The sequence below is a fragment of the Bacillus rossius genome (genome assembly GCF_032445375.1).
Source record: "Bacillus rossius redtenbacheri isolate Brsri chromosome 9 unlocalized genomic scaffold, Brsri_v3 Brsri_v3_scf9_1, whole genome shotgun sequence".
Taxonomy (NCBI): Eukaryota; Metazoa; Arthropoda; class Insecta; order Phasmatodea; family Bacillidae; genus Bacillus; species Bacillus rossius.
In genome coordinates, this window is record NW_026962012.1 from 13621179 (window position 1) to 13649111 (window position 27933).

The 27933-nt window shown below is 38.2% G+C and overlaps 2 protein-coding genes across 3 annotated transcripts; one reads left to right on the plus strand and one right to left on the minus strand.

Moving 5' to 3' along the window:
• Positions 1-1823: 1823 nt before the first annotated feature.
• LOC134542555 (uncharacterized) lies at positions 1824-18759 on the minus strand. 2 transcript variants are annotated; one of them, XM_063386915.1, is made up of 4 exons: positions 18670-18759; positions 15510-17569; positions 4940-5152; positions 1824-2920 (listed from the first exon to the last, which is right to left on the minus strand). In XM_063386915.1, exons 3-4 carry the CDS (start codon positions 5051-5053, stop codon positions 2525-2527), a joined length of 510 nt encoding a protein of 169 aa, XP_063242985.1. In that variant the 5' UTR covers positions 5054-5152; positions 15510-17569; positions 18670-18759; the 3' UTR covers positions 1824-2524. The 2 variants fall into 2 exon arrangements, with proteins under 2 accessions (XP_063242985.1, XP_063242986.1); XM_063386916.1 differs by lacking the exons at positions 15510-17569; positions 18670-18759 and adding an exon at positions 15162-15289.
• LOC134542716 (uncharacterized) lies at positions 10447-15638 on the plus strand. The gene is made up of 4 exons (XM_063387190.1): positions 10447-10725; positions 12599-12758; positions 13044-13367; positions 15542-15638. The coding sequence occupies exons 1-4, from the start codon at positions 10557-10559 to the stop codon at positions 15636-15638; spliced, it is 750 nt and encodes a 249-aa protein (XP_063243260.1). The 5' UTR covers positions 10447-10556.
• Positions 18760-27933: the final 9174 nt, after the last annotated feature.

The window sequence follows — 27933 nt, forward strand, 5'->3', positions numbered from 1 at the left end:
AGGATTTCTCTTAGCAATGGAAAAAAACTACGTCAAGTGAAGCGAGCGGGAAATGGCTATATACAATGAGAATGCTTTTATTGTGAGGTGCAATAGTTAAAAAATGACTAAGCGTACCGGTACGGGACTAATTATACAATATGAATGAGGTACTTTAGTGTGATCGTGTCTTGATTGAGCTGCGCCGTTATCCACATCGTAAGTAGAGGTTATGTTTTGTATGGGTCTATCAGTGGTGATGGTTCTAGGCTATTCATTTTTTGAACTCCTTAGACCCTATACCTTTTTTTAATTTTAAATTTAATTAATATGTTCTATCGCCAATAACAACAATTGCATCACATTCATAGCACAAGTGCGAAAAAAACAGTTTTTTTTACCTATTATCTGTGTACCAGTGACCGCGCCATCTGCCGTAATCGAGGAAAACACTCGCTGACAACCGCAATAGTAATGGCGCAGTCACATGAGACACAATATTCGTTTCCAATTGCATGATAGGTGTGCCAATTATCCTCTTGCGGAATATTAATCAGCCAAAACTCTGCAACGGCACGCGACTTTCAGTTAAGAAATTAATGAATAACGTAGTGGAAGCAACGATTTTAACGGGGCCTTTCAAAGGTGAAGATGTCCTCATTCCTCTAATACCCATGATCCCGACCGATACACCATTTCATTTTAAAAGATTGCAATTACCAATTCGATTGGCATTTGCAATCACAATCAATAAAGCTCAAGGTCAATCTTTAGAATTGTGTTGTTTAGATTTAGATGCGGATTGCTTTTCACATGGACAACTGTATGTTGCGTGTTCCCGAATCGGAAAACCAGATAGTCTTTATATCTACGCATACAATGGAAAAACAAAAAAAAATATTGTATATCCACAAATATTGCAAAATTAAACTTATATGAAATGTAGTCTTTGTTTTGTTTCTCATTTCTCAACTATTCAATCACAATTAGCCACAGCGAAGCGTGGCAGGGTACAGCTAGTAATTATATAAAATTGTAGATACTGAATGTTATTTTTCAAAATTAGTATGCTCTGTTTGGGCAGAAAAATAAGGAAATGTAAGGTTCAACAGAAAATATCTTTAGCTCTCAACAAGGGCGTACAATGAAAACTTTATGGGTTTTTAATCGAAATCTAGGGGGATTTGAAGTTGGTTCTAGGGGAAACACTCTGTAGGAGTTGGCATCACTATGCGATACTGGATTATATTCCACTTAAGACACACGCATTGACAACGGCCAAGCTGTTAGTTGAGAACTAACAGCCCTAGAGATCGTTATGTGGATCAGTATGTAGCATTCTTCAAAACAGCAAGTCACGAGAAAGGGTGTAAAATACATTATAGCTTTTTGGGTGAAGGGAGGGAGGAGAGGAACATTTCGGTGCTGGTGAAAACAGTACTTCGTAACAAGAAAGTGTATGTTTTTAGAGTTTAGCGAGAAATTCTTTTGAAAAGTGGCGTATCTTAAAGGTGAACCAAAGTGTTCACGTCGGAGGTCTGTGAAGAAGTGTTCGAGAAGCCGTGCCCTCTGGAACCAATTTGGTTTCGAACCAATGTGTTGCCAACTGCAGCGCTAATGAGCCAAGCTGCCTCATTAGGCTGAACGCGAGCATTTCGCCCTCGCATCGCCTCATGAGCGCCTAATGAGCGGGTGGCAGCGAGCACCAGAACCAGGGTTTTTCACGTTATTGCCGCAGGATCGGTATCTGCAGTTAATACTGGCAAAAAAAAATCGTGATGAAATTACTCCAAACGCAACTTATAAGTACAAAAATACTATCTATGAATTAAAATTACAAATTACCTTCAATGTAGTGTTTAATTTATTACTTTATAACTGCAATATTTATCTAATCTGCAGTTAGGTAAATTTCATAGTTTAGAACAAAATGCATGGCTTAAACACTTAAGTCCATTTTTTATGCTCAGAAAACATTAACCCGAGCTGACTCGCTTTACGTGGGACATATAGGGGTCAGTCATTCCTAGAAAATAAACGGAATATGTTCGTTACATGTAGGGTTAAAATAAAACAAGTGTCACTCATCTAACTTCACAAACACAAAGATGGAGTCCTGACCACAATGGTGTGACCACAGCTCACAAAAATCATCAGAAGTCACGATTACATTCAGTTACTTATGGTATGTTTCTTCCACTATTATTCATCTTTAGCATGTTAATCATTTAACCTTAGGCCGTTAGCTGACAGTACTAAGACTTACTAAAGTGTAGATAGGTGCCGTGATTTCAACATTTTGGTGTAGCTGGGAACTACGGCGCCCTCAGGTAGAGGCGCTGGTGTAGTGTCCAGCATTAGGTCTCAGGCTGTCGGAAATACGGATACATCAAGCAGTAAAGCCTCCAACAGAAGGGCAATAGTTGTGATCTAGAGTGGGGATTCAGGAGGAGCCTCCAGTGTTAGATTGTCAACTGGCAGTTTAACGACAGCTTCGAGTGAGGTTGAAGTGGAGTTATCCAGCATTAGATCTACATCTGGCAGGTTAAGACGCAGTTGAAACCTGTGGTAGGACGATATCCTCGAGCAAGTTTACCGTTGAAGCCTCCAGCTCTAGGCTGCTGGCTGGCATTTCTTCGACTTCAAGCCGAGTCTCGGGTAGAGCCGCCGGCGCAATGTCATGACTTGGCAGTACTTCTACTTCCCCGGGAGGCGTCGCAGGCGGGGCCTCTAGAGGTGGGTCGCCATCCGACACCACCACGATGGCTTGCAGGGGATCGTCCGGCCGGTAAATGCGCCCCACGGTGATGTACCCATACCAAATGTACAGGCAGTCACACACGCGGGGCACAGTTCGTCTGAGGCACCACACCACGCAGATCACCGCCAGGACCGCGAGAAGCACGCCTGTCATTACACCGAGCTCATACCAGAAGAAATTCTGAAAGAACATCATCAACATACAAGGGGTTCACACACGTAACGCGCAATGGTTTTCAGAACACACACGGCACTAACATCACACATGAACTTTGAGCGAGGTACGTAAAACACCGATGAGATGCGACCAGTACGTAACTTGCTGGAGCCTGCTGCCTGCGGGACATGTATGCTCTAACTGGTTAGTCTAGAGGATGTGAGTATCGGCACATCCGAATTTACTGATTTTATATACTGTCAAACAATCAACTTAAAAATAAAAACTACCAAAAAATCTTTAAAACTAACTTATTGAAATTTGTGTTACATCTAGTATTAAATTTGAAGGGTTTTGTTTATACAAAATATCAGTTACATAACTGTGCAGTTTTTTTAGAGGCAGTTTGAAGGATGTTAGTTACTATCGTTTACAATTAAGGTAAGAAATTATAAACAATTCTGTTTACGGTATAATTGATGGACTAAATTTAAGTTTATAAGTCATATATTTAGAGAAGCTTTGGTAACACATTATGTATGAAAATACGTTGATAAAACTTCATTGGTTAATGGAAAACAGTAAATAGTAAAAAAATTCATCTTTTTTTTCTATGCGAGGTTATTTATTATTGTAACATTCTTCAATTAAGAACGAAGTTTAATATTCCAAGTCAGAAACACCAGAAGAAAAAAAAAATCCATCTAAATAAAATAGGATTTAATGCGCATAATCTCTATCGACGTTCGCATTGCGCTCTTAAAATAAACTGCTCAAGTCGATTAGCCGAAAATATTACTCGGATATACATATAAATAACATTTAAAGTATTTACTAAACAACTCCTCTCAACTTATGCTTTGCATTTTGTAATTTGTGTGAGTAAATATTTGTAAAACCCTTAATAAGAGAGAAAAATATTTGTTAATATTATTCTTGACACCCTAAACTCCCATTTTTTACAACATTAATAATTTTGTTAAAGTAGTTGATAGCTAGGTGTAACTGTATTAAGTTATAACAAATACAATTTGTACATATATATGTATAAATTTATGTATTTATTATATAATTTTATATGTCGTTAAAATTTGTTTTTATTAACGTACGGTTATATCAAGTTTTACACAAGTGTTATCCAATAGTTTGTAAAATGTTACATTTAGGAAACATTATGTTACATGTTAATTCTCAATATTTTTGATATTACTACAAAAACTCTAAACCAAGTTAGTGTTTGATTTGCAGTTTTTTTTCATGTTATGTGGTATAAAAAGTTTCTGGCCTTAATTTGGCCCCTAAAACAAGTCGTTAAAATTTACATGAATGTTTAAATTTAAAAAAAAAAACTCTTCTACCAAATTAGTTCTTATATGAGCATCTATACGAGATTAAATTGTACTAATACGTTGTAAAGGTTTTATAACGAAGCAGAGACGTATTTCTGCTAAACACTTCTTCCAATGCATTGAAGGAAAGATACGTTTGTTTCTGAGCGGCTCTTGATGTATATTTGCGGGAACAACAGGCTGGCATAATTTTGACGTGTTTAGCCAAATATCAACAAAATTATACGTCGTAGATAAGCTAAAGTGCGCCAGTATTAAAAAAATAAACCTTATATTTACACATTAGTCTCAAATATATGATATAATTTTACAAAAAATCCAAGTGTTATGTATATTTTATTTTAATGGTGCTTTACGTCACGTCGAAAATAATATTGTTAACGGGGGCGGGACTGTTGATCAAGGAAGAATCGTAATTAGGCAAACAGATAAATTGCAACTGTCAACTTTGATTATTTTTTTTTCGTTTTGTATATAAAAATACATTTTTGGTACGTTAAATATTCAAGGAGAAGCATTGTTTTTTTCCTACCTGTTAGGCAGAATTTCCTCGCGAACTATTTTGATACAATCATTTAGGTTCGGCTCCTGTTGGATTGCATACACTAGAGAAAGAGCGTATACATAATGTGTCTGTGATGGTCGCCCTACATCCGGCCCGGGTGCAGACCTCGCCACTGGGGGATCTACTCACCGTCAGGGCTGGATCTAGGTCCTCCTCCAGGCGGGCGGGGAAGGTTATGGCCGTGGAGGTCACCGTCTCGGCCACGCTCGCCCTGGAACTGACAGTGATGGGCCCCAGTGGCATGCAGCGCTGCTGGCTGGCGTCACTAGCACGGCAGCATAGTGCGAGCCCGCGGCAGTGTCACGTGGAGGTCTGGCCCAGAGTCCAGGGCGGGGCGCAGCGCTACAGGTCAAATTAACATTCATTCATCATTAATAACATTCCTCAGAGTTACACAAACGTTCCAAATTTCAAAAAATATATATAAAATTACCAAATTTCATGAACCGAAACACTTTTTCTCATAATAGCTTGATCTCGATGCTCCAGAAACCACTATTTATTCGTTTTTCAAATAAAATAATTTGACATAACATTTCCCTTAAAACACACAGAAAAAAATATTTTTAAAACTTACATTTGTAGGAGGCTTTGTCATTTTTTAACCGCAGGGCAGAACTCAGAAGTTAAAAAAAAAAATTCACTATAAAAAAATTTGGTATTCGTGCGAGGTTTCAGGTATTCCTTGCTTGGAGCAATTTGGTAACTACATATACGTACCGAAAATATGTATCGTGAACAAAAATTTTATGTTGACCAAAGTATTCCTACTAGGGAGATTCAGACCATTGCCTACACAATGCATGACTTCAGAGCGTCACATGAACCAATCAGTGATAAGCACTGTGTACAATCGTACACACTAAAATTACTCTTTAGTTTATGAAGCCAAAAAAAAATTTACACAGTTGCTGCGAGTTGTGTACGATTGTGCACATTCTTAGCTGCCAGTCTACTACATGTATAACTATCTATGATATGTAATTTTATTTTTGCTAACAGTTGAATGTGGTTGTTTGTGGTTCTTGGCAAGGTGCTATTTTGATAGATTTTGATTGTATAGTAGGTGTGGTTTTATCGTATTTTCTGTACTAAATTAATATTTTCTAGTATCTTTGAAATGTCCTCTTTACTGTGATGTAATTTTCTGTAAACACATTAAGTATTTTAATATTTTGCAAGCAAAAACTTTTATGTGCACAATTGTACACAAATGTAGCCACCTGAACTTTTCCTAGCGATGAACATAACCTGTAACTATGTTGGTGTAGGTATCTGTGCTTTACTGTTTTGTATTGTGTTAGCATATAAAATATCCAAGGAAACTTCAAGTTATGGAACCACAAGGTGACATGGGATTTTCTGCGTCTATACTTGACATGATCGAAAGTGGGGACATTTCTGACACTTGGATTTCAGATGGTGAAGATGACCTTGTTGAGGGACTTGTGAACAAAAACATTAGAGTGGGTGTTGACCTAGTGGGAGTGAGTGATTTAGTACCAGGACCTTCTGACAGTGAAGAGGAAGTTGAAGATAACCAGAGGTCAAGATGTACAGGTGCACACAAAGAAAATGTAACCAGGAAAAAGAGGGGCATTCAGTGGTGGCATAGACCACTGTCGGTCTTAGTTGCACCATACGAAGGTGTAGACAAATGTGGTGATGCAGAATTGTTGTCACCATTTTCTTACTTTCAAAGGTATGTACCTTTGACCTTGTTTGCTACTATGTCAGAGATGATAAATCTGTATGCTGTACATCAGAATAAAATAAGATTTAGGCACACTTGTCCTTCAGAGCTGCAAATTCTCTTCGGGTTACATATTGCAGCAGGCTCGTTGAAATTTCCACGTGTGTCTATGTTTTGGCATCAACATGTTTTTGGACAATATGACCCGGGATCGTTTTTACGAGCTCAGATCAAATTTTCACATCGCAAATGTGTTGGATTTGCCAGCGAACTGCAAGGACAAGCTGTTCAAGATGAGGCCTTTGTACGATGCAATTCGTTCCAGATGTTGGGAATTAGACTTGGAAGAACATCTGTGTGTGGACGAGCAAATTGTTCCCTTCACTGGCCGTTTCTGCCTCAGACAATATGTGAGAGGCAAACCTTGCGCATGGGGCATTAAGATTTTTTATTTGTGTGGCAAGTCAGGTCTCGCCTACGATTTTCTGGTATACCAAACAAACATGGAGGAAATCGTTCCTGAAAATATCAAATTGTATGGTGTAGCTCCATCCATTGTACTTCATTTAGCTAAAAGTATTGGAGGGCAAAAATGCCATCATAAACTTTTCTTTGATAATTACTTCTCATCCTACATCTTGTTTCAAGTAATGTTAGAGAAGGGAGTATATTGTGCTGGTACTGTTAGAATAAATAGGTTTGGGAAGACTACAATCATTTCAGACAGAGAAGCGATGAAAAAGGAAAGGGGCTATGCAGAAGAAATAACTAACCCGGAAGAAAACGTCACACTCGTAAAGTGGGTTGACAACAAGGCAGTAGTGATGCCATCAAACTTCGTTGGAAAGGGTGAATGTGACAAAGTACAGAGATGGTCCAAGAAAGAAAACAAGTACATCACTGTGGAACGTCCTGAAATTGTGAAACTGTACAATCATGGGAGGGGTCGATTTGTTCGACCAGATAATTAGCTACTATAGGACATTTATAAAGTCCAAGAAGTGGACTCTGCGATTAATTTTTCATGCTGTAGATATGGTAGTTGTCCAGTCGTGGCTGGAATATAGACGAAATGCTGAGTTGCTAGGTGTTCCAGAAAAGAAGCGGTTGGACTTGCTGCATTTCAGAATGCGTATTTCAGAAAGTTTAGTCTGTGCTGGAAAGAGTGTTCCATCAAAGAAACGTGTACGCCCATCCCTAGAAGAAACCTCTGCAGCTCAACCAGTTCTTCAACGAAGGAAGGGCGAAGTTAGGCCAAATGTGGATATCCAGTTTGATGGAGTGGATCATCTTCCACTTCATGATGGCGATAAATTGGGCTCGCGGTGTAAGATGCCCAAATGCGTTGGGCGATCGCGCATTTCATGCAGGAAATGCAAAGTACACCTGTGTTTGTCTAAAGACAAGAACAGCTTTGTGACATATCATACAAAGTGATTGCCATTTGGTCCTTTTGTACTTTTTTTTAATTTTTGTAGGAACTTTTATTAGTTTTTTAGTGGTGTAATTTTAGATATTTGTGTCAAAGCTGTGTTTTATGATCATAATTCTAAGAATGTCTGTGGCCTCAAATGGAAAAAAAATGGTTTACTATACTAAGTTACAAAATGATTGAAATTATGCCTAATACCATGTTTTTTTAATTAATAATTTATTTGAGATAGGTTAATTTGTAGTTGGTTTGTGAATAATTAGTGTTTTATAGCTATTTTTGTGTATTGTTAAATGTATTTCAATTACTAATTGGATGTCATGTTCAATTTCAGGGCTACATACATTTTGCATTACTTGAATCCTTTTGTGTACAATTGTGCACATCATTTTTTTTAATATAAAAATAAAAATTTGAAAAAAAGTAGTGCATTATTCTGAGAAAAATGTACTGATATCAACTAAACATTGAATTTTTTTTTCTTCGGAGTTTTATAAAATCAGTTCTGAAAGGGATTTATTTTTAAATTTTTTTCTAATGTTAGTCTTGTCCTCAATGTGTGGGCGTGTGGCCACCACGCATGTTGGAAGTGAAACTATAAGAGGTACAGAAACACGCGTAACCATACGTTGAAAATAAACCTTTATTTTATAGTTTCGCTCCATGTCTTCAATGGAACATAAGAATGAATTGATGAGTTTATGATAGCTAAAATTTTATATTGGAAATGTCTACACAAATTGCTACAACTCTAGAGCTAACACCGGATCCAACCTCAGAGTTGAGAGTTTAGAGTTGCGAAAGTATGCAAATGTTTACAAAAGTATTGGAAAAGTATACGCGATCATGAGCTGCTGCTCAATCTGTAAAAGGCTGTAAAGGTGTTTCAATTGAAAACGTTTTTTAAAAAAACCCTATGCCATAGAAAAATATTTGTTACAAACGTTACATATTATGCACGTCGCTCCGCTACATACTCACTCCTGTTACCCTGTGATTCTGATATTACTCTACCGGCTGCTATAAAACTGTTTAATTTCAAAAAGCCAAGGAAACTGAGGAATAAATTGGCCATGGCCTATGGCAAAGAACAAACCTAGAATTTACGTGGAGTGACTTAGAGAACCAACGGGGAACAGAAATCAGTAAAGTTTGACCAGAATCAGAAGCGGAATTGTACTGAATGAGAGTCCAATTTGCGCCACATTTCATAGTATTAAAACATATTTAAAGGATTACTACGCGATATTCGACAGAAAATTTGGACGTGAGTAATCTTGGGCAGTGATGTACGAAAACTCGCCGACATAACATTTTTTAATAAGGTTCTACGTCGCGCGATTCTGCATAGAGGCCCAAGGCAACCCGGCCTCTAGCACTGCAGCGAGTTTGGAAACACTTCCTTATCGACTCAGTGATCATTAATATATTTAAAGTGGCGCCCTCTGACGTATGGAAGTGACATGTTGGAGGTCACGGCAACCTCTCAGCCCATTCTGGAGATGATTCCTGTGCGATGGTGATGTCATGATTCAAGATGGCCGCCGTAATGTCAGAACCCTAGGTGGCAGCGACAATCAATCCATAACCAGGAACCATTAGCAGGAATACCCATTAGATACTACTTGTGTTGTTTAATACCCGATTGCGTTTCTTATGTTATATTTTTCTATTTCGAAATGAGGTGTTCAACCACAAAACCTTGAGTTGTTATACTTAAGCTATAATCGGTATATGTAGGAGAATTAAATCATAAAATGATAACTTAATGTAATTAGTCATTTTAATTCAATATATCTTTGGATTTTGTCTACAAAGATTTGTTTGTTTTATTATAAAATTTGTAAAGGTATTCAACCCTCATATTTTTACTGCCCAGTTTATAGATTAGTTATTTTGAATCAATTACGTATCAAACAACTAACACACCCAATACAACACAACACAAGCAACATTAGTAAGTGTTGTGTTCCCGTTGTAAATATAAAATAAATCGTAAATGTCAAGCATCAAAGCCACTTATACGACCTCAGATATCCTAAGGATAAAATGGGCAGCTTTTTGCGTGGCCTGTTTTCTCCAGGGTCATTCTTAAAACCAGCAAACTGTCCTCAGAGACAAAAAAAAATGCAAGGAATCATGAAATTAATGATAAATTTTCCTGCTCACCGCACAACCGCGTCACTAGTTTGACCAGGCGTTGTCATTTCGTGTCGGGTAGTCCTACTACATTTGATAGTGCAGTAAAATGTCTTAATGGCTCGGTGACTTCTACATCTTTCAGTTATATTCAATCGTCTCACTTCGCTGAGTCCTTTTCTATGGCATAGAGTAATATGTGCACCACTTCAATCGCAGCTTTCCTACTCAAATGTACGCGCTTCAAACCACGGCAACCGTGAGTCCGGACCACTTAAAGCTACGTTTTCCAAGGACCACCCATGCGCGATGCGCGATGCGTGATGCGTCACTGCGTGACCACGCAGCACTTGAACCTGTGTGTTGAAACGGGGATGATTTCCAAGGCCGCGCAAGCGGGGGTTTCCCGCTCGCCACGGCTGCGTGTCGCGGATGGGCATCGCGCAGCAGTTGCCTGGCCCCCGACTTCAGCGTGATCACGCATGCGATTTATCATGGAGTCAAAGAGTTTTACTGCAGAACAGGACGAGAAATTGATTGATTTAGTAAGGGAGCATCGTGTGTTATATGATTTGCATCACTGCAAGTACAAAGACAGTATTGTTCGAGAAAATGTGTGGAAGGAAATTGCAGCTTCTTTAAACAAAGGTGGTAAGTAGAGATTTTAATATCTGTGTTAATAATAAAATAAATACTAAGGCTCATAAAACGTGGTCTTAAAAAAAGTTCTTACTGCATTAAAAAAAACAACTTACGGTTCTATATAGTTGTTACTTATTTAAAAATAGGCCAAGTTTAAAAAATATTTTATGCAGTGTTTAAACTAAACCAAAAATAATTTACGTCGGTGTGCACCAGGAAATGTGGAAATAAAATATGTTCCATTTTGAAGTAGTAGGTGAGCCTAGGGCAAGTTATCACAATAAATTGTTTTCTATCTTTTTTTAAGTTTGATAATATTATGTCTTATTCTTCTAAATGCACAACAAAAATTATGTTTTTTGAAGTTTATAATCATATGTTTTCCTATTTATAGTTACTTAATTTTATGTCAATACTAAGGATAATGGCACATTTGCTAATAAATTATCTATTTTGACATAATATTTACAAATTTTACACTCAAATACAAAAATACACAGCATTACTATAGCACAAAGAGAATTTTTTTTTTTAAGAAAAGAATAACATTTGCATTTACCCTTTCTTCACGTGAAAAATACTTTTTAACTTGTTTTCCTCACATGATATAATTGCCAGCTTACTTGTCCTTCTTGGCTGCAAAAGTAATTTTTAAATTTGTCTCGTATGCTATACGCAAGATGAGTAGAATTACGTCCTTGTCTTGCCATGGGTATCATATTTTCAGTAGGGAGACACACATTTCGGTCCTCTTCTTCACCCGGGCATGGAATTCTTGCAGATCTTAGATGATTATGTATTATGCATGATGCGATGACCAGAAGATCCACTGTGTCAGGCTTGATGGCGATGGCAGTGAAAAATACTCTAAAATATTGGCAAAGTATTCCAAAAGCGTTTTCACACGTACGTCTAGCTCTACAATGGCGATAATTATATATTGCTTTTTCTTCATCACATTTAGATTGTGCCCTTGGGTAAGGACGCATTACTGAGGAAGTCAGCTGAAAAGCTTCATCACCCAAAATAACGTGTGGCATTAGAGTGTCAGTTCCAGGAAGTATAGCTGGTTCAGGAAATCTGAATGTTCCTTCTGAAAGTCTTTGTCCTAAGACAGATTTAGCAAATATGCCTGCATCACCTTCTTTTCCATAGGAACCAACATCTATTGCTAAAAACTTGTAGTTGTCGTCTACAAGCGCAAGTAACACAACTGAGAAATAGTCTTTGTAATTATAAAACAGAGATCCAGAATGTTTAGGTTTGATTATTCGGATATGTTTTCCATCTATCGACCCACAGCAGTTGGGATAGTTCCATTTGCGATGAAAACCAATGGAAGAACGTTTTAAAACATCTTGGTCAGGTGATGGTATTGAAGAATTCAACATTTTTGAACAAATAGATTGCAATGTCTCTTTTATAATAATACTTACCCAGCTAGGGCATATTCTGAATTGAAACGCCAGTGAACGAAAACTCTCTCCCGTGGCCATAAACCTAAAAGAGAAAAAATATATGTAGTTATTTATTTTAACTGCTTAAGGCTATCTTGGCACCGAGTCGGTACCCAGAAAGTTCGAGGCCACTATTAACTTAGTGATCCCGTCACCTTAGACTAGAAGAGTAAATCTGTGAGATGTATATCTGTGTGTAAAAACATTAGCTATTTAAACATATTTTATTTTATTTTGGAGGCCTTTTTGGGGAATCGTAAAAACCCAATAAACCTAAGGACGTGAACAATACCAGTACCTTAACTCACGACTCTTATAGCACTTAGGTTGACGTTTTTTAATTTTTTGCTGCTCATAAAAACCTCACGAAATATGTTTAAGAAAAAGTTTGATCATTTATTTACACAGATTTTTGAATTTTACAGCAGAAGACTGCAAAACGAGATGGAGAACCATTCGCGACTCCTACAGAAAAAGCAACAAGAAACTGAAAACTGGGTCGAAGACAGGTTCACCGGCATTTTCAAAATCGAAATACAACACAGATAGCCTTAAATTCCTTGATGAAACCTTCAAAGAAAGAGCGTAAGTACTCTTTACCTTATGTATTAAATAAAATTTGTATAAACAATATAATAATTGTTGAATGTTTATTAAAAATTATATATTCTTTATTGAAATTATTGGAGCTGTTGCAATTTTTTTGGTAGGTTTCAAATGAAATATATATTTATTAGTTGAAAGAACTTCTTATGAATTTATCAAAAAAAAGTTTGTGTAAACCCAAATACACCAGATCAAACTACTCACGCACGCGTGTGTGTCAACATAGCATAGCTGATGGCACTGTTGATTTAATTTTTTTTTCAGATCAAAATCAAACATCAGCATAAATGAAATAATTGAAAATAATCAAGAAACACAAGAAATGGTGGATGACTGTCCCTCTGAAGAGTGCAACCAATTTCAAGAAGAAGAAAGCGCTCAAGAATCTACAAATTGGCCTAGCGAGCAAACAAGTTCTTCAGAATTGTTAAACAGCTCCATTAAAAAAAGAAAAATTACAGTAAAAGAAAAAATGTTAGATGAAATAAGAAAAGGTCGTGAAGAAAGAGGGAAAATATTCAAAGATCTACTTGAAAACCGCGGCCAAGATCGTTCGCAACATCCGATAGACATATTCTTCCAGAGCATGTCTGAAACTGTTAAGCAATTCCCCCCACACCTCATTGCGGAAACTAGATTAAAAGTGTGCCAAGTTGTGTCTCAGATGGAACTGAGATCGTTGATGGAGCATCAGAACCAGACTAATCCTAATCACCAACAATGTTATCAACATGTGGATATTGGCAGCGGTTTTCCTGTCTCTGTCATAGATCCCACCCAAATTTGTGAATCTACTGGCAGTAATAGCTTGATTCATTCAACAGATAGCTGTAATTCTAGTGGTAACGATGCTAATGTGGAAGAAAGTGGCTTCGTGAGACTAATTTATAAAATAACCAGTATTAGTTCTGTGAGTAGATGAATGCATAGTCAGAGACATTTTAGGAAATTCATCAGTACATGGACATTTAAATTTTTATTAAACCTATAATTTCAATATAATTAAGTAAATATTTTTATATTTTGTTTTCGTTTAAGTACTTTGTGTATATAAATATGAAACATTAAAAAGAAAAACATTACATTAAAGAGGCTTAGTTAAATTTGTTTACCTGAGAGTAAGACATAACTTCTGTTCAGCAGATATTGGCCTTTTGACTCTGTTGCACTGCGATCTCGTGATGTCTTCTTTAACAAAGCCTAATATTGTATCAAATATCTCAGTCGACACTCTGAAATATTCTCTAAATTTAGTTTCGTTATCAATTAAGTGACGTAATATCAACACACTATAACATCCCTCGTCTTCTCTCCTTCTAAATATATCGCTGTCATCTTCTAGGAAGCAGGAGAGCAATAAATCATCATCAGCATCTTCCTCCAACAAGACGGCAGAGATCGCTGCTTCCATCGCGCAGACTTGTTTCCCGCGTTCTAACAAAACAGACCCAGGTCAGTCATCACGCATGCGGCGATCACGCATCGCGCATGACGCATCGCGCATCGCGCATGCGTGGTCCTTGGAAAACGTAGCTTTAGGCAACCCAATAGCAACGCGTCCACGGTAAAAATACCTTCAGTTTTTTAAATACTTTTCAAATAAAACACAGATTAAGGTAAACTAATAATGCAAGCTCACCTGTGAGGCCAAGCAAAAATTAGGCAACCATTTTTTTCTTTTTACTTCTGTATTTTACTAAACGGTATGAAAAATTCTGAAATAACTAATGAGTGAAGTAAAGAACAAACAAATAAAATTGTTTATAGTGAAGCGTAACATGGCCAGTATATGACTAAGTAAAGCATGTGCCATTTGTTAATTTGCATAAAATATTCCTTTCGTTAAAATTACACTATAGTGGAGATCCTATTATACTTAGAGACCGGAAAAATTCGCGGATTCATTTCGTGATAGGCTAAAATTCATACATGTGAACAATTCTGCTGGTTCTGCTATTGGCTCGCAGTTTAACTGGATCTCTCTGGGCAAATGACAGACTATTGACCAAAGAAGCCTCAAATCACAAGCTACCCAGTGGAGACGCCTCACAAGTTAGCACCCAATGAACACGCGTGTTTGCTTGAGAAATGCAGAGGATAATGGAGGCTATCCTAGATGTCATTGAATCCGCGAATTTGTCAGGTCTCTATTTATACTATAATGTCCTGGCCTAAAATCACGTAGAGCGCGTTACCAAGGTGAAGACTGCACGCCAATTCGTCGTCTAGCACGTAAAGGTGAAGGGGCGCGTGCTGCTCGAGACGGTGTCGCCCTTAGCGCCACCGAACTACTAGAGCTCGTGCGCCGGCCTACGTAGCTAGCGGTTGTAACGCACCAATTGTCTTGGTCTGAGAGAAATGAGAAAGTTTTTCAATACTAACCTTAATGACAGAGGGCCGCGTAACCCGGCACAAATAAGTAGCAGCAGAATGCATATCCTAGCCATCACTATTCAATCGTTTCGTAATTCACAATCCTCAATTGATAGTGGTATGCACGATAGTTGTTTCTAACAAAGGGTTTAATTGTTTTATTGTTTACGTGTTTTGGTCATAGATATATAGATAACTGATAAAACCCCAACAATCGATCTGGAACGATGTTAGACCTAGCGGGAATTGGACGTGTTAAAAATTACAACACGAGTTCATACATTACATCGGATACCTTTAATTTCATAATTTGATCCAAATGGATAAGTGCACTGATCAGTGATCGTCAGCCTGCACCTGAGTGTGTGTATGTGACCGGACAACCGCAGCTCTTCTTCAGACGTCGGGCAGACAGTCCCGGCCGCCGAGGGTGCTGAAGACTCTGTCACGCAATCCAACTTCCGCTTCCAGCACATGCCAACATGATTCGTCAAAACAAATTGGAGGGTTATGATGTCACCAAAAATGTCACTAGCGCAGCCATGTTTGTTTGGCATGTTGGTTGACGAGTTTCCATAATATATTTTGCAATTAGGTTGTACTATAAAATATTTTTATGAGTAGGAAAACAGCATAGAAAAGGAAAACCATATTGATACTGTTTTATTTACACTAATAATTAAATTAAAACACTGATTACTAATCACTCTTGGTCCACAGTTTACTCTCCCCACTGAAGCTTGATTCAACAATGGCTCCTCCTACTTCTCGTATCTTACCAAAAAACTAAGGTCCCAACAAACTGCCTCGAAATACTCACTCGTCCGCCGCACACAGCACAGTCCCGACGCACCAGTCTCCGCCCTCTTCACTGCCACGGAATTTTTTTTACCTAACTAAAACTAAGTGTGTTGGGGAGAGTTCCGGGTTAGGAAGGGAGAGTAAGTGCGTCTCAGGCCAAAGCCAAAACGCTCTAATCATGCAGGGTATTAGCCATGCAGGAGAGGTAGCATGCATAATGTGCTAGGAGGGGATTGGCCAGCCATGGCAGCGATTGGTGCCACGACTAACTCCCCTCGCTGACTATACTAGACTAAAACTAAATAATTTGAGCGCAGGTAAAACCTGCATAGACACAGGGAAAACCCTGTGCTCTAACATGCGGGATGCAAAAATGTCATGCATTAAAATCAAGCAGGAAGCTTACGGGAGACAGAAGGATGGATCTGGAAGAGGAGTTGGATAAAGTAGCAAAGAGTCTACCATGCAGGGGGGGGTTGGGGGCTTGGACATTGCTGTCCGCATTGTTTGGATGGCACTGGTTGTTTCGGGGGCGACTTTTGTCGTTTCCCGTCGGGCTGATAGCCAGCCCACCTGCGACGGCGACAGGAGTTGCAGTTTTTATACCCCTCAGCCCCCTTCTGGAATCATCTTGCACCCCTTTGGAGTGTCACGTCATCACGGTCGACTTAACACCTGAAGCTCCCAGAACAATGTCGTCCTAGTTACGCGAATCCCTGCGGATGGCTCCGGGCACCCGCAGAATCCTCTGGAGGAACGGAGAGTTCGATGACAAAGCGCCAAGGAAGGGGGAGCGGGAAGAGTTGGTAGCGAGGCGGCGCTGCTCATACGCTTAGGCGTGTAGCGCTAATGGACCGCTCCCCACTCGTGGGCTAACTAGCCGACCCACTGGCCTCGTCGCCTCGCCTCTATTATGCACGTATTAGGTAGGATGTTGAATTCAATAGTCAAAATCGGGCCTAGCGAGCACGAAAATTGTGTTACAAGAAAACTTTAAAATTGGGAATAACATACGTGCGATTAAAGATTATAAAAGTGAAATTACTAAAATAATGTTAATATAAATGTTGTTTTATATTTAACAAACAAATTTCTGTGACTATAATTCACTGAAGATTAATTTTAGTATGTAACGAGTATTAATGTGAGTTAAATTTACAGAGGTTTAAAATTTTTAAATTTGCACAAAAAGCACAGCTTCGGTGATTGCATTCAGCACAATGATGCATTAATTAATTTCAAAAAGAGATTTCTAATAAAATTTTGAGAAACCTTAGGCTACTTATAGATTTTGATAGTATAACATGTTTTAAAACACAATTGAAGTTAACTGTCCTACTTTATTTGACAGAGCGAATTGGAGGCCAATTCCCGTCCAATATGACTCCTCTGTCAAATACAGTTGTACCGTGTGCCAGGGCCTCCGGACTGCGGTCACGTGACGGGACCGCAACCAGCAGCGCCCTGGCGCTCGGGCGCGACTGCGCAGGCGTCTGTCTCACCGCGGGCCGCGGGCCACCGCCTCTGATGGTGCTGGACGCGACTAGGCCGGCGGACAGGGTGTTTCTCCAGAGACTTGTCCGAGGGCGTAACGGCCCGTCTGCAACAGTCCCAACCTTGGGCGGCCCGTGACCTCATCCTAACATCGTCACACGGAAAACTAACTTGTCTACAATTGCAATATCCCATGTCCGAATCTACTGATTACTAAATTTTGTCACCTGTGCGCAGAGAATATATAGCGCCGAAATAAGTGATTTTCGATTGTTTTTTTTTTGTTTATTGTTTTGAAGCATTGAAAATGAGTTGGTACCCGGCTAAGTTTTAAATATTCATTTAAGTTGTGGAAGTTGTGGAACTTCAATAATATTTAGATATTTGATAAAGCAAAAAAAAAATTTAATAAATAAATTCTAATTACACTGCCAAAAATTAACCCGTGTTCGGCCCTTGATAAGCTCTGATTACAAATGGACAGCACTTAATATATTGTCTTAGCCTTCATGGCTTCCTGTTCCTACCGCATGGTTTTTTTATTGTTTACAATCGGCAATCACGCAAAAAAAACATGGTTATTACTGCTATTCCAACAGTGTGTGCAAACAGACTTAAGCATATCAAGGCTCATGTCAGTGTAAATATGTTCAAAATAAACATGGTGGGTATTCTGCTCGTTCAGCCATAAAAATATAATGAGATTACAATTATCTCTCAATAGTTGTCTCCAGCTATAGAGTGATGTTGAATAACACTATCTTTTAAACTAAACAAAGTCGAAAATAAAACTCAAATGAGGCAGAGTTTCTGAAGGAAGAATATCTTCTTCATTTTCGTGAAATAATAAAAAAAATCCCTTCAACTTCATAGATTATACGAGCCTAATGGGAATGTTCAAGTTCCAGCTTTGAGCTGTATAAATAAACATCTCCAAAATGAATGCCATTTGGATGTTCGAACCATGACAAAATTAAACATTTTTCCGCTTTGATGATCCAGCCACAATAAACTTTATACGACTTGGCAACAGGGAATAATACCAATTTCTAATTGAAATACCATCTTGTATTATACTGACTGACGATGAGATTTACTGTTGTATAATCTCCAGTATTAATACTAAGCCCAAAAATATAAAACAAGCATACTCATACGCAAGCCAATCAGTGTGCTATTATGTGCAGAGCAAGAAGGAAGGTGAAAAATGATGCTGACTTACTTAATTCAGTTATAAATAAATTTCCATTGACTTGCATTTATCAAGGTTTAATTTCTGCGGTTCGGAAACATAGCTTGCTAAGCGACTAGCCAGAGATGTGTGTACCTACTAAGGTAACTCCCTTGATGAGGCATGCACGCAACACGACTAACATATTACCAAACCAATAAACTAAATGACAGACATGAAGTAAACAAAATATTAGATTACAAAGGAACCCAGATCATAGAAAAAAACAACGTAAAGGCAGTCATGGGACTGTCGACAGAAGTCAAAACTTAAAACTATATATTAAAATGTTTAATATGACATAATTTCTACGTCTAATGTATGTAAGAAATTTTTTTTTCTATTATATCACTAGCATGTCGGTGACGCGAACACATACGTTTTGTCCCTACCAATAATAATTTCAAAATTAGAAGAAATTAAGTTTTATCATTGAAAAAAAAAAAAAAGAAATTAAATCCACAAATAATCAAAATTACTTCTCATAAATTAATAACCTGACAATTAATCAATATTACTATGTAAATAAATAAACAATAGAAAAAAACATAACCTAAACTTAACTACCTAGGGGAACTGTGCCTAATATCGCACCCATTTTGAAAATACTGATTTATTTTGAGACAAATTTCCTAAAAAAATAAGTAACCACAGTTTTGCACATTAGGGTTATTACTGCAAAACATGTTATGTTGGACATAGTATTATTTTTATTAATTCGCAATTTATAACAGAGAAAGAAAATTGATGCACTTTCGTCATTTGAAAAACAGTGTTCCTAATATCGCACTAGTGTGCGATATTTTGAACACCATTTTTTTAAACTAATATATCTGGCACATCTTCCATTAACAAGAATAACTAACACATGGTTCAGTTTACATTGTTCTTATGCTGGTATATTGCAAAAGAAGAGTTTCTAATTAAAACTAAATTTTAAATGTGCATTTTCAAACTAGAACAATGAAATAAATACGAGTCACGTAAATCTTCAAAAAATTTGTAGCATTTCCCTTCCAAACAAAAATCACATATGAATGAAGTGTAATCATCTGTTCCTGAACACTCTTCATGACACCAAATGCGACAATTTGAACAGATAACCCATTTCCCCCCCTGCCTGTCTTGTAAATACAACTGGTTGCAGTAAGGACACACATAATCTTCATCATCACTATCTTCTTCATCTGTGGAAACTGTCAGATGTTCAGCCATCTCTTCTTCACTTGATTCTGAAGACAGTGATGTCTTCGTCTTCCGTTTCTTTTGTTTGTTGCTCTTGTTTTCCGTAACAGATTCCTTCTTGCTAAGAGTTTTGCGTGTCTCACAACTTCTTTTTTTCTCTCGTGCAATATTCTTCTTGTAGCCCATGTACAGCTGTTTTGTCCTTCCCTTAATAGATATGTTTTTCACATAATCGGATAGCTTGTTTTTGTAATGCTAACTTGTCAGTACGGCAGCAGGGCAGGTTGGTTGACCTCTCCCTCTTGATGTTTTTGTTTGGTTGGATTTCAGAGAAGGCACAGGTGAAATGTCAGCAGGACCTACTAGAATCCCTGACGCCATGCTAGTGCTTGGCTGAGATGATGAACAGATGTCACTAGGACTTTTATGAAGCTCTTTTTGGATAGACCTACTTGCTGTTGATAGGCCTAACGACTGATTTCCTTTGTTTTGTAGTGGCGGTGTCGTATGAGGTTTGTTTACTTGATCGTCATATAGAGGGTTACTGTTGAGCTCGCTAACAAACTCATGTTGACCGAAAATGTTGCAGTTGCAAGGGAACAAACCAGTTTTCTTGAAACCACTTGTAGCTGTTGCAACAGTAGCTGCCTTGATGTAAGCTTCTCCCAGAAGTCTTCCAACTTGATAGTGAGTTACCACTCTGCCTACATTTTGCTTGAGCCAAGTTTTTATTGCTTGAGCAAAGTAAGTTTTCAGGGGCAACATAAATGCAGCATCAAAGGGCTGCATTTTGTGTGTGCAGTGGGGGGCAAACACACAATGTGCACACTAATTTTCACGAGCAAGCTCCAGCAGTTGAAGATTTCTGGTATGGGAATAATGTCCATCAAGCACCAATATGACAGGATCTTCTTTGTTAGGCTTCACAATGGCCAAGAACTGCTGTTAGAACCACTGAAGGAAACTGTCAATTTTTATCCAACCAGATTTATGACACACAGTTATAGAACCATTTGGAGTGCCATCAAGCAGTTATGGTTTCATGTTGACTCTAGGAAAGACTAGACGTGGTGGGGCATAGTGACCCGAGGCATTCATACACGTAACTACAGTCACCAAGGAACCTCTTTCGGCAGAAGATACTGCTCCGACCTGATGTTTCCCCTTTACTGAAACCACCCTACTAACTTTGTGCTGCACAACAGTGAGACCTGTTTCATCATAGTTGTAGAGCCTATTTGGGGAATGTTTAATAACATCCATCAATGGCTCAAAGATGTCAAAAAATAGGTTAACATTTTCTTGTGTGAACCCTCTTATTCTTCCCAGTGATGTTGCTTGGGGTTTTCTGAGGCTAAGTTGTGGATGTCTCTTCATGAATGAACGTAGCCATTTCCATCCCGCTGCTTCTTCTCCCTTAGAAAAAGGATGACATTTACCATTCTTTTCTGCCAGTTCCAAAGCCATTCGTTTAATGTATTTAGCTGTTAAGCCATAAAACCTAACCTCCATTTCCAATTTGTACCTTACTGTAAGCTACACATCACAGTTCATTCACTCAGATAGCATTACAGGCAGCCTGCTTGCATTAGTGCATGTGTGACTAAACAGTTTCTAGCAAGCGTGCCTTGAAAAGCCTACAGCAGGCATGAATATAGAAACCAAATACTTTTAGATTATTAAAATATTTAATTGTTTTATCGGCCTAACTTTTGTGGTAATCGTACCTGGACGATGATGTCGTTTGGCGGGTTTTTTTTCGGGAATTCAACGTTATCCCACCTTTAATTTCGTTCTCATGATATTTTTCATCTGCTTTCAAATCCGCACTGTTCAGAGCCACCAAAATCTCTACTAACTTGACTTTAGGTATAGTATGCTTGGTTTTAATGAACACACACTAAAAATATCAAAGAAATAAACCATTTTATAAACCCTAAACGAAACTGTTTTGTTTCTTACTAATTAGAAAAATTAAAACGCCATAACACATTAAGTGACTTACAGTAGCCTACATTTCGATACTTTATTCTTCATAAAAATGTGATGAAAATAGAAATTAGAGAATTTTAATCAATGCTAACAATTTTAAACTGTTTTTGTTTCAACCAATGTATCGTTTACTATTTTCAAACTACACAAAAGTAATTTCAATAGTTAGGTATTTTTCTAATTATATTACATATTTTGTTTTATATATGTACTATGTAAGTAACATGCCACATACAATAATGTATGATATCTAACTAGATAATGGTGTAATGCAGGTTGCATTGTATTTTATTAAGCTGCTAGTCGTAGAAAATTTAAGATATTCCTAATATCGCACCATGCGATATTAGGACTACTTCAATGTGCGGTATTCGGCAAGTGCAAGAAAAACAAAAGGCGGCCATTGTTACAAAAAACGTAACTTCAATTAAAATAACCACTCGTACTAGCAACACTTTGGTATTATGACACGCTATTTATATAGTCAAATTGTAAAAACCACATACCTTTGTTGTTGAAACAAATCGAAGAAGTGACCCGTTACAAATATTTAGCTCACAGTAAAAAATTCATTCTCTCCTAGCACACGCAAATCTTTGTGAGGACGCTATATTCTTCCACCGACACGATATTTTGCCCGTAGCAACGATTTTTGCTTATTGCCGCTAGGTTGAAGCACATACCGGCCGAGATACCATGGGGTGCGGAATTAGGAAGCGGTGCGGTATTAGGCACAGTTCCCCTACTAAAAAATAGCAAATACTCGCAATATGTACCACACAATATCGTTCAAATTTCCTTGGAAAATAAAAGTAAAAAGAAAAACTATGAACTTAAATCCACAAATAACCAACATTCACTCCATAAATAAATAAACAAAAGAAAATCGCTCAACGTGGTCAATTTAACTTCACTCACAGCTACTAAAGCATGTCGGTGACGCGAACTCACAAAATTTTACCCTTGTACACAGGCCGCTGCGCGTCGCCAGTCTGGCGCAACACGTCACTAGCATGTCGGTGACGCAAACCCGTAATTTGTGCCCCTACCAAAAATCGCTCAACGCGGCTAAAGAAGTTTTCACTTCAGAAATAATAATAAATTTGGTCAGAAAGTCGCTGCTTGGTGCATACATAAAGTAATGCGTGTGAAACAGAAATATTGTCAGGTTTAAATTTTAAAAATTAAAAAAAAAAAGTAATAAACTGCCTAAGGGCGGAGTTAATACATTCTTATTTTTAGTCCTTGCTGCCTTAGAAAATCTGATGGTGGAGCAGCAGGCATCTCCAAAAATGTCACTGCTGGAATACCCAGGTGAAAATGGTATTGCAAAATACAAAATGCAAAAATGAGGTCTACGCAGTCAAAAAATGGGTCAGGCCTATTTTCACATGACAGGAGGAGCAGAGGCAAACAAAGAAAATGAAAGATGGGGAAATAGATACGAAGACAACATAAAAATCTACCAAAGCAAGCCCTTACTACTATTGATGTAAAAAAAGCAGAAAAAATTAAAAATACCTTTATTCAGAGGCGTATTATATGCGTGATGGTATTCTTTATTTAGACACATCACAAGTAGACGGCCTCCACTGGACGGCTTACAATAAAAAAAAAGGCAACAATTTTGACAGTTTCAGAGAATTTATGCAGCTGATGGAAGAATGCAAGTAGTTGTTAAACTATGAAATAACATACAATTATGATAGACTGCAAAATTTTAACTCATGAATTTATGGACATTAAAGTTTTAAGTTTTACACTTTCTATATAAAAACCGTAAAATATAGGCTACTCACTTAGAGTTCAGTGTAATGTTAGCTACACATAATGCAAGAGGGAGAAATATTTGATACTACTTTAGCAACTATCCTGAAATTAAATAATGTGCTAAACTTCAAGCTGAATAGAAAAATTGTCTTTCACTTTAGTTTCGTTGGGACCACTTTGGTGCTTTGTTCTGCCCTGGGGGGGGGGGGAAGGGGGGGGTTCGAATCGGCGTACGTGTATACCTTGGGCGCCACCACGTGGACCCGGCTACCGACTCTGCCCCAGGGCCGTGAGGTGACCCGTGTGGAGCTAGGCTCGACTTGCCCCCGCTAGCTCTCAGCGGCCCGCTATGTCACTGCTCGTGGGGCCTCACACCTCCGTCTCTGTGCTGGGAAACTCGTGGGCGAGAGTTAAGTGCAACGAGTCTGGTGAATATTGAGCTTTATTGGCGCCGACACGTACAGCACATAGTCCAGGTTTCTTGCTGACCAGGACACCGCGTGGCCCGGCTCCGAAAGTGTAAGTCCGCCGATTAATCTAAAACACTCCGGGGAGCTTTAATTAATTAAGTTAAACAGTCTGCCGCCGGGGTACGCCTCGAAGGTTGATTAAAAAAGGTTTAAAAAATAGTTACGATGGCGGATGTTAACGGATCGTTTACGAGCAAAAGGTGAAGTCGACGAGGTGCTGAGATGCGTCCTACCCCGCGCGGCGAACGGAAGAGACTGCCCCGGGCCCCGGGTGTCATGGCCGCAGTAAGTGCTGAACTTACCGTTAGTACAGTAATAGTAAAGACAGTTAAACATAACTATTAAAACCTTTCAACAATTGCAAGTTAATTAAGATTTAAGGATTACATATTAAAGATATTTAAGAATTACATTATTTAAAAACATGCGGTCTCCACTGCTCCAGTTAGGGTGGGCGCCCGGACACACGCACACACGCACACACGCACTTGTTGGCGGGAGGTTTGAAACAGAGGGTGTTGTGGGAGGAGAGGGGTCGGCAGTGGCGTGTGGCACATCGGGTTTAGGGAGGGCGTGGCTCTGGTCGACGTCAGTTCAACACATTTTACACATGAGGGAAATGACTCTAGTTGCATTAAACACGTAAAATTAAATTTCCTAATGTAGAGAAGTCCAATAACATTGTTCTGTTATGTCATAAAGGAAGAAGAGTTCCAGGAGCACAAAATTACAAGCACTTATGTAATAGAGGATTAACAGGCCTACTCTAGGCAGAATTTACCGGCAGACTCTACTGAGAGGTAATTCTAATAGCTTACACTCTATAGTGTTTACTGGCAATGTGATCGTTGATTTTAAGGGCGATGATACTCTGGTGTCATGCTAGGATTCAAAAGCTTGCTTTATGACGCAAACGAAGTGCATGAATCAACAAACGTTATAAGAATTACGTGTAATTTCATAGGTGACAGTTTTCTCAACAGTAAAATAAACACCATTATTCATGAGTTTGCTGAGAGAGATCCTCCAGGTTTCCTGGTTGTAAGTACGCCAAGTACAGAAAAATCTCATTTCAGTCACACTGAAAAGTAAAATAAAGTTTAAAAAAAACTGAATGTGACAAACTTAGTGTTTATGGAAATGCAATTTAAGTGTTCTTATGATTTTTTACAGTACACCTAAAAAAAATCATAGTTATACTGAATTTTTTAATATGGTTATGCTACTCACTGACTCTCGCTGGTTGATTCAATGCTAATTTGGCTTTGACTAAACATGCCAATATTCATTATTAGTTTTTTCTTTGCAAATAATTTAGAGAGGTAATTATACACAAGCTGTTCAGCCACAATATTTCAGAATCTTATGACAACATAACTAAATAATTGTAATGATTATGCAATGTTCCAAAAATGAGTAATGGGGTATTTTATCTTGGGTTTCCTTGGGGTGATTGAAGTATAAATTATCCACTCATTCATCCCTTCAATGCTTCATTCTAATCTCATCACTAGCTACATTCATTTATTGCATTTGCGACAATGCAAATTTTATACGATTTTCAGAATTTTTTTTATAGGAGAAAATGTGAATTTTCCACTTAAAAAAAAACAAACAGAGAATTCACCTCCATACACTCATGATGTGAGACATTTAAAAACATCCATCCATTTCAATTATAATATGGTTACGAAGATTGCAAGGAAACTATTAAAAAAAATATCTGCTTATAATTTTTCTTTAACTATTGTTTGGTTCTCATCCATTCATAACATTTGCTGTTTAAAAACTTGGCAATGTCACCAAAAATGACAAGGTGTGGTAATTCAATAACTGGACTGGTGCCACAAAACATTTTAATGATCACCAATTACATTAGAAGTTTATCACCTACAATGTACTCTCCTTGACACAATACCTACAACCTTCCATAAGAGAAGTCTACTTCTGTCAGCTTGTTGAGAACCTCTGTTGCTTTTGTTTTCACCGCTTCCACATTGTCAACTCTTGTCCCCTTAGGCTCCGATATGACCTTAGAAAATAAAGAAAAAATTCAGGGGGCCAGTACGGGCGAGAACAGTGAGTGGTGAAATGTGGTGATGCTGTATTTCGCAAAGAACACCGGGCGTAATGCCTTGGTGAAGCATCCAGACCTGATCTTCCACAAATCAGGTCTTCGTCTCCTCACTTGTTCATGAAGGGCAGTCAGAACCTCGAAGTAATAATGCTGATTGACTGTCTAAGACCTTTGGGGACCCAGTGAACGTAGACAATTCCATACTTGTAAAAAAAAAATGTGATGAATTGTGGTTTTTTGAAGTGAAACTTCTAATGCGACTTCCAACAAGGTTGCGTTAAACGTTTAACGCTCCTGGGGAGGGGGAATAGAAAGAGACAGAGCGAGAGTGAATGCGTGGCACTCGAACGCATGCGCGAGCGTTAGCAACGAGTAGTGTCCAATATTCCAACGCAAGAGGGAGAGAGAAAGAAAGATACACAAAGGTAGAAAGTAGGAGAGAGAAAGAGAGTGAGTCGGTAGAAGCTCATGCGCGTGGTATTCTTGCTATGCAGCGAAGTAAACAGTGTGAGCGTCGTGAAATTAGCTGAAATACGTAGTTGTTCTATTTTATTGTTCTATTTTAATTTATAATATTCATTATTTCATTTACTTGTTTTTTCAATACTATTCAATATGTATTTTTAATCAGGGCCTTTCAGAAGTTTCACTTCTACCGTGTGTGACTTGCACACACACACACATTTTTATTTTAACTATGATCCTGAAACAAAGGGTCAATTGATGCAATGGAAGAGCCCAAACTTACCACAAAAAAAATTTAATGAGAAAATGAATACTCAAAGCCTAGATAATATTTATCTAAGCTTTGAGTATTCATTTTCTCATTAAATTTTTTTTGTGGTAAGTTTGGGCTCTTCCATTGCATCAATTGGCCCTTTGTTTCAGGATCATAGTTAAAAAAAACACAATTCATCACAAGTAATCACCATGTCTAACAGAGCTCTCTATCAATGCTGTTTAAAAGGTCAGTACAAATGTTCATTCCCAAATCCTTTTGCTTTGGATCGAGAAGTTTTGGCACCCATTTTGCACAAACACTGTGTATGTTGAATGATTCATGCAAAATCTGACCGACACTGTTAATTCCTGAGATTTCAGCAAGATATCAGACACTCATACGACCAACTTTAGTCGGTCAATTTAACAATTTTCTGGATTTTGTCATCCGTTTTTGATATTGAGGATTGTCCAAGGTGTGGATCGTCTTCCGTCGTTTCACTTCCCTCCTTAAACCTTTTACACCACTCAAAAACTTGTAAGCGCATTAAACATTCATTTCTGTACACTTCCTTTAACATGGCATGAGCTTCTGTAGCAGTTTATCCCAGTTTCACAAGAAACTTGAGGTTAAGCATTGCACCATCTGAAAACTTTACTTTTTTTCAGACGAGACATTAGGGCAAGGACTTCAAGAGGCGATTGCTACAGTGCAACTGAGCAATGAACAACAGTGCTCGTCCAGCTCAGAATGGGGTACGCATCAACAGGCATAGACAAGTTCAAACCTGCCGCGGCGTGCTCACTGTTTGCCGGTAGCAGCACCAGTCCGGATATTTGCTACATCCTGTATGCTTCAATACTAAACTACATGAATGCAAGAGCCCAAAACCGAAAGCTACACAATCAAAAGTTAGGTCAATATTTTGAGTTCTCTAAGCGGTACATATTTTGTGTATGACCTGCAACCATTTGACTAAGAAGTTCTTCTTCTGTAATGTGGTTCTGTGATTAAGGTCTTTGTTACTATTATAAATTGCA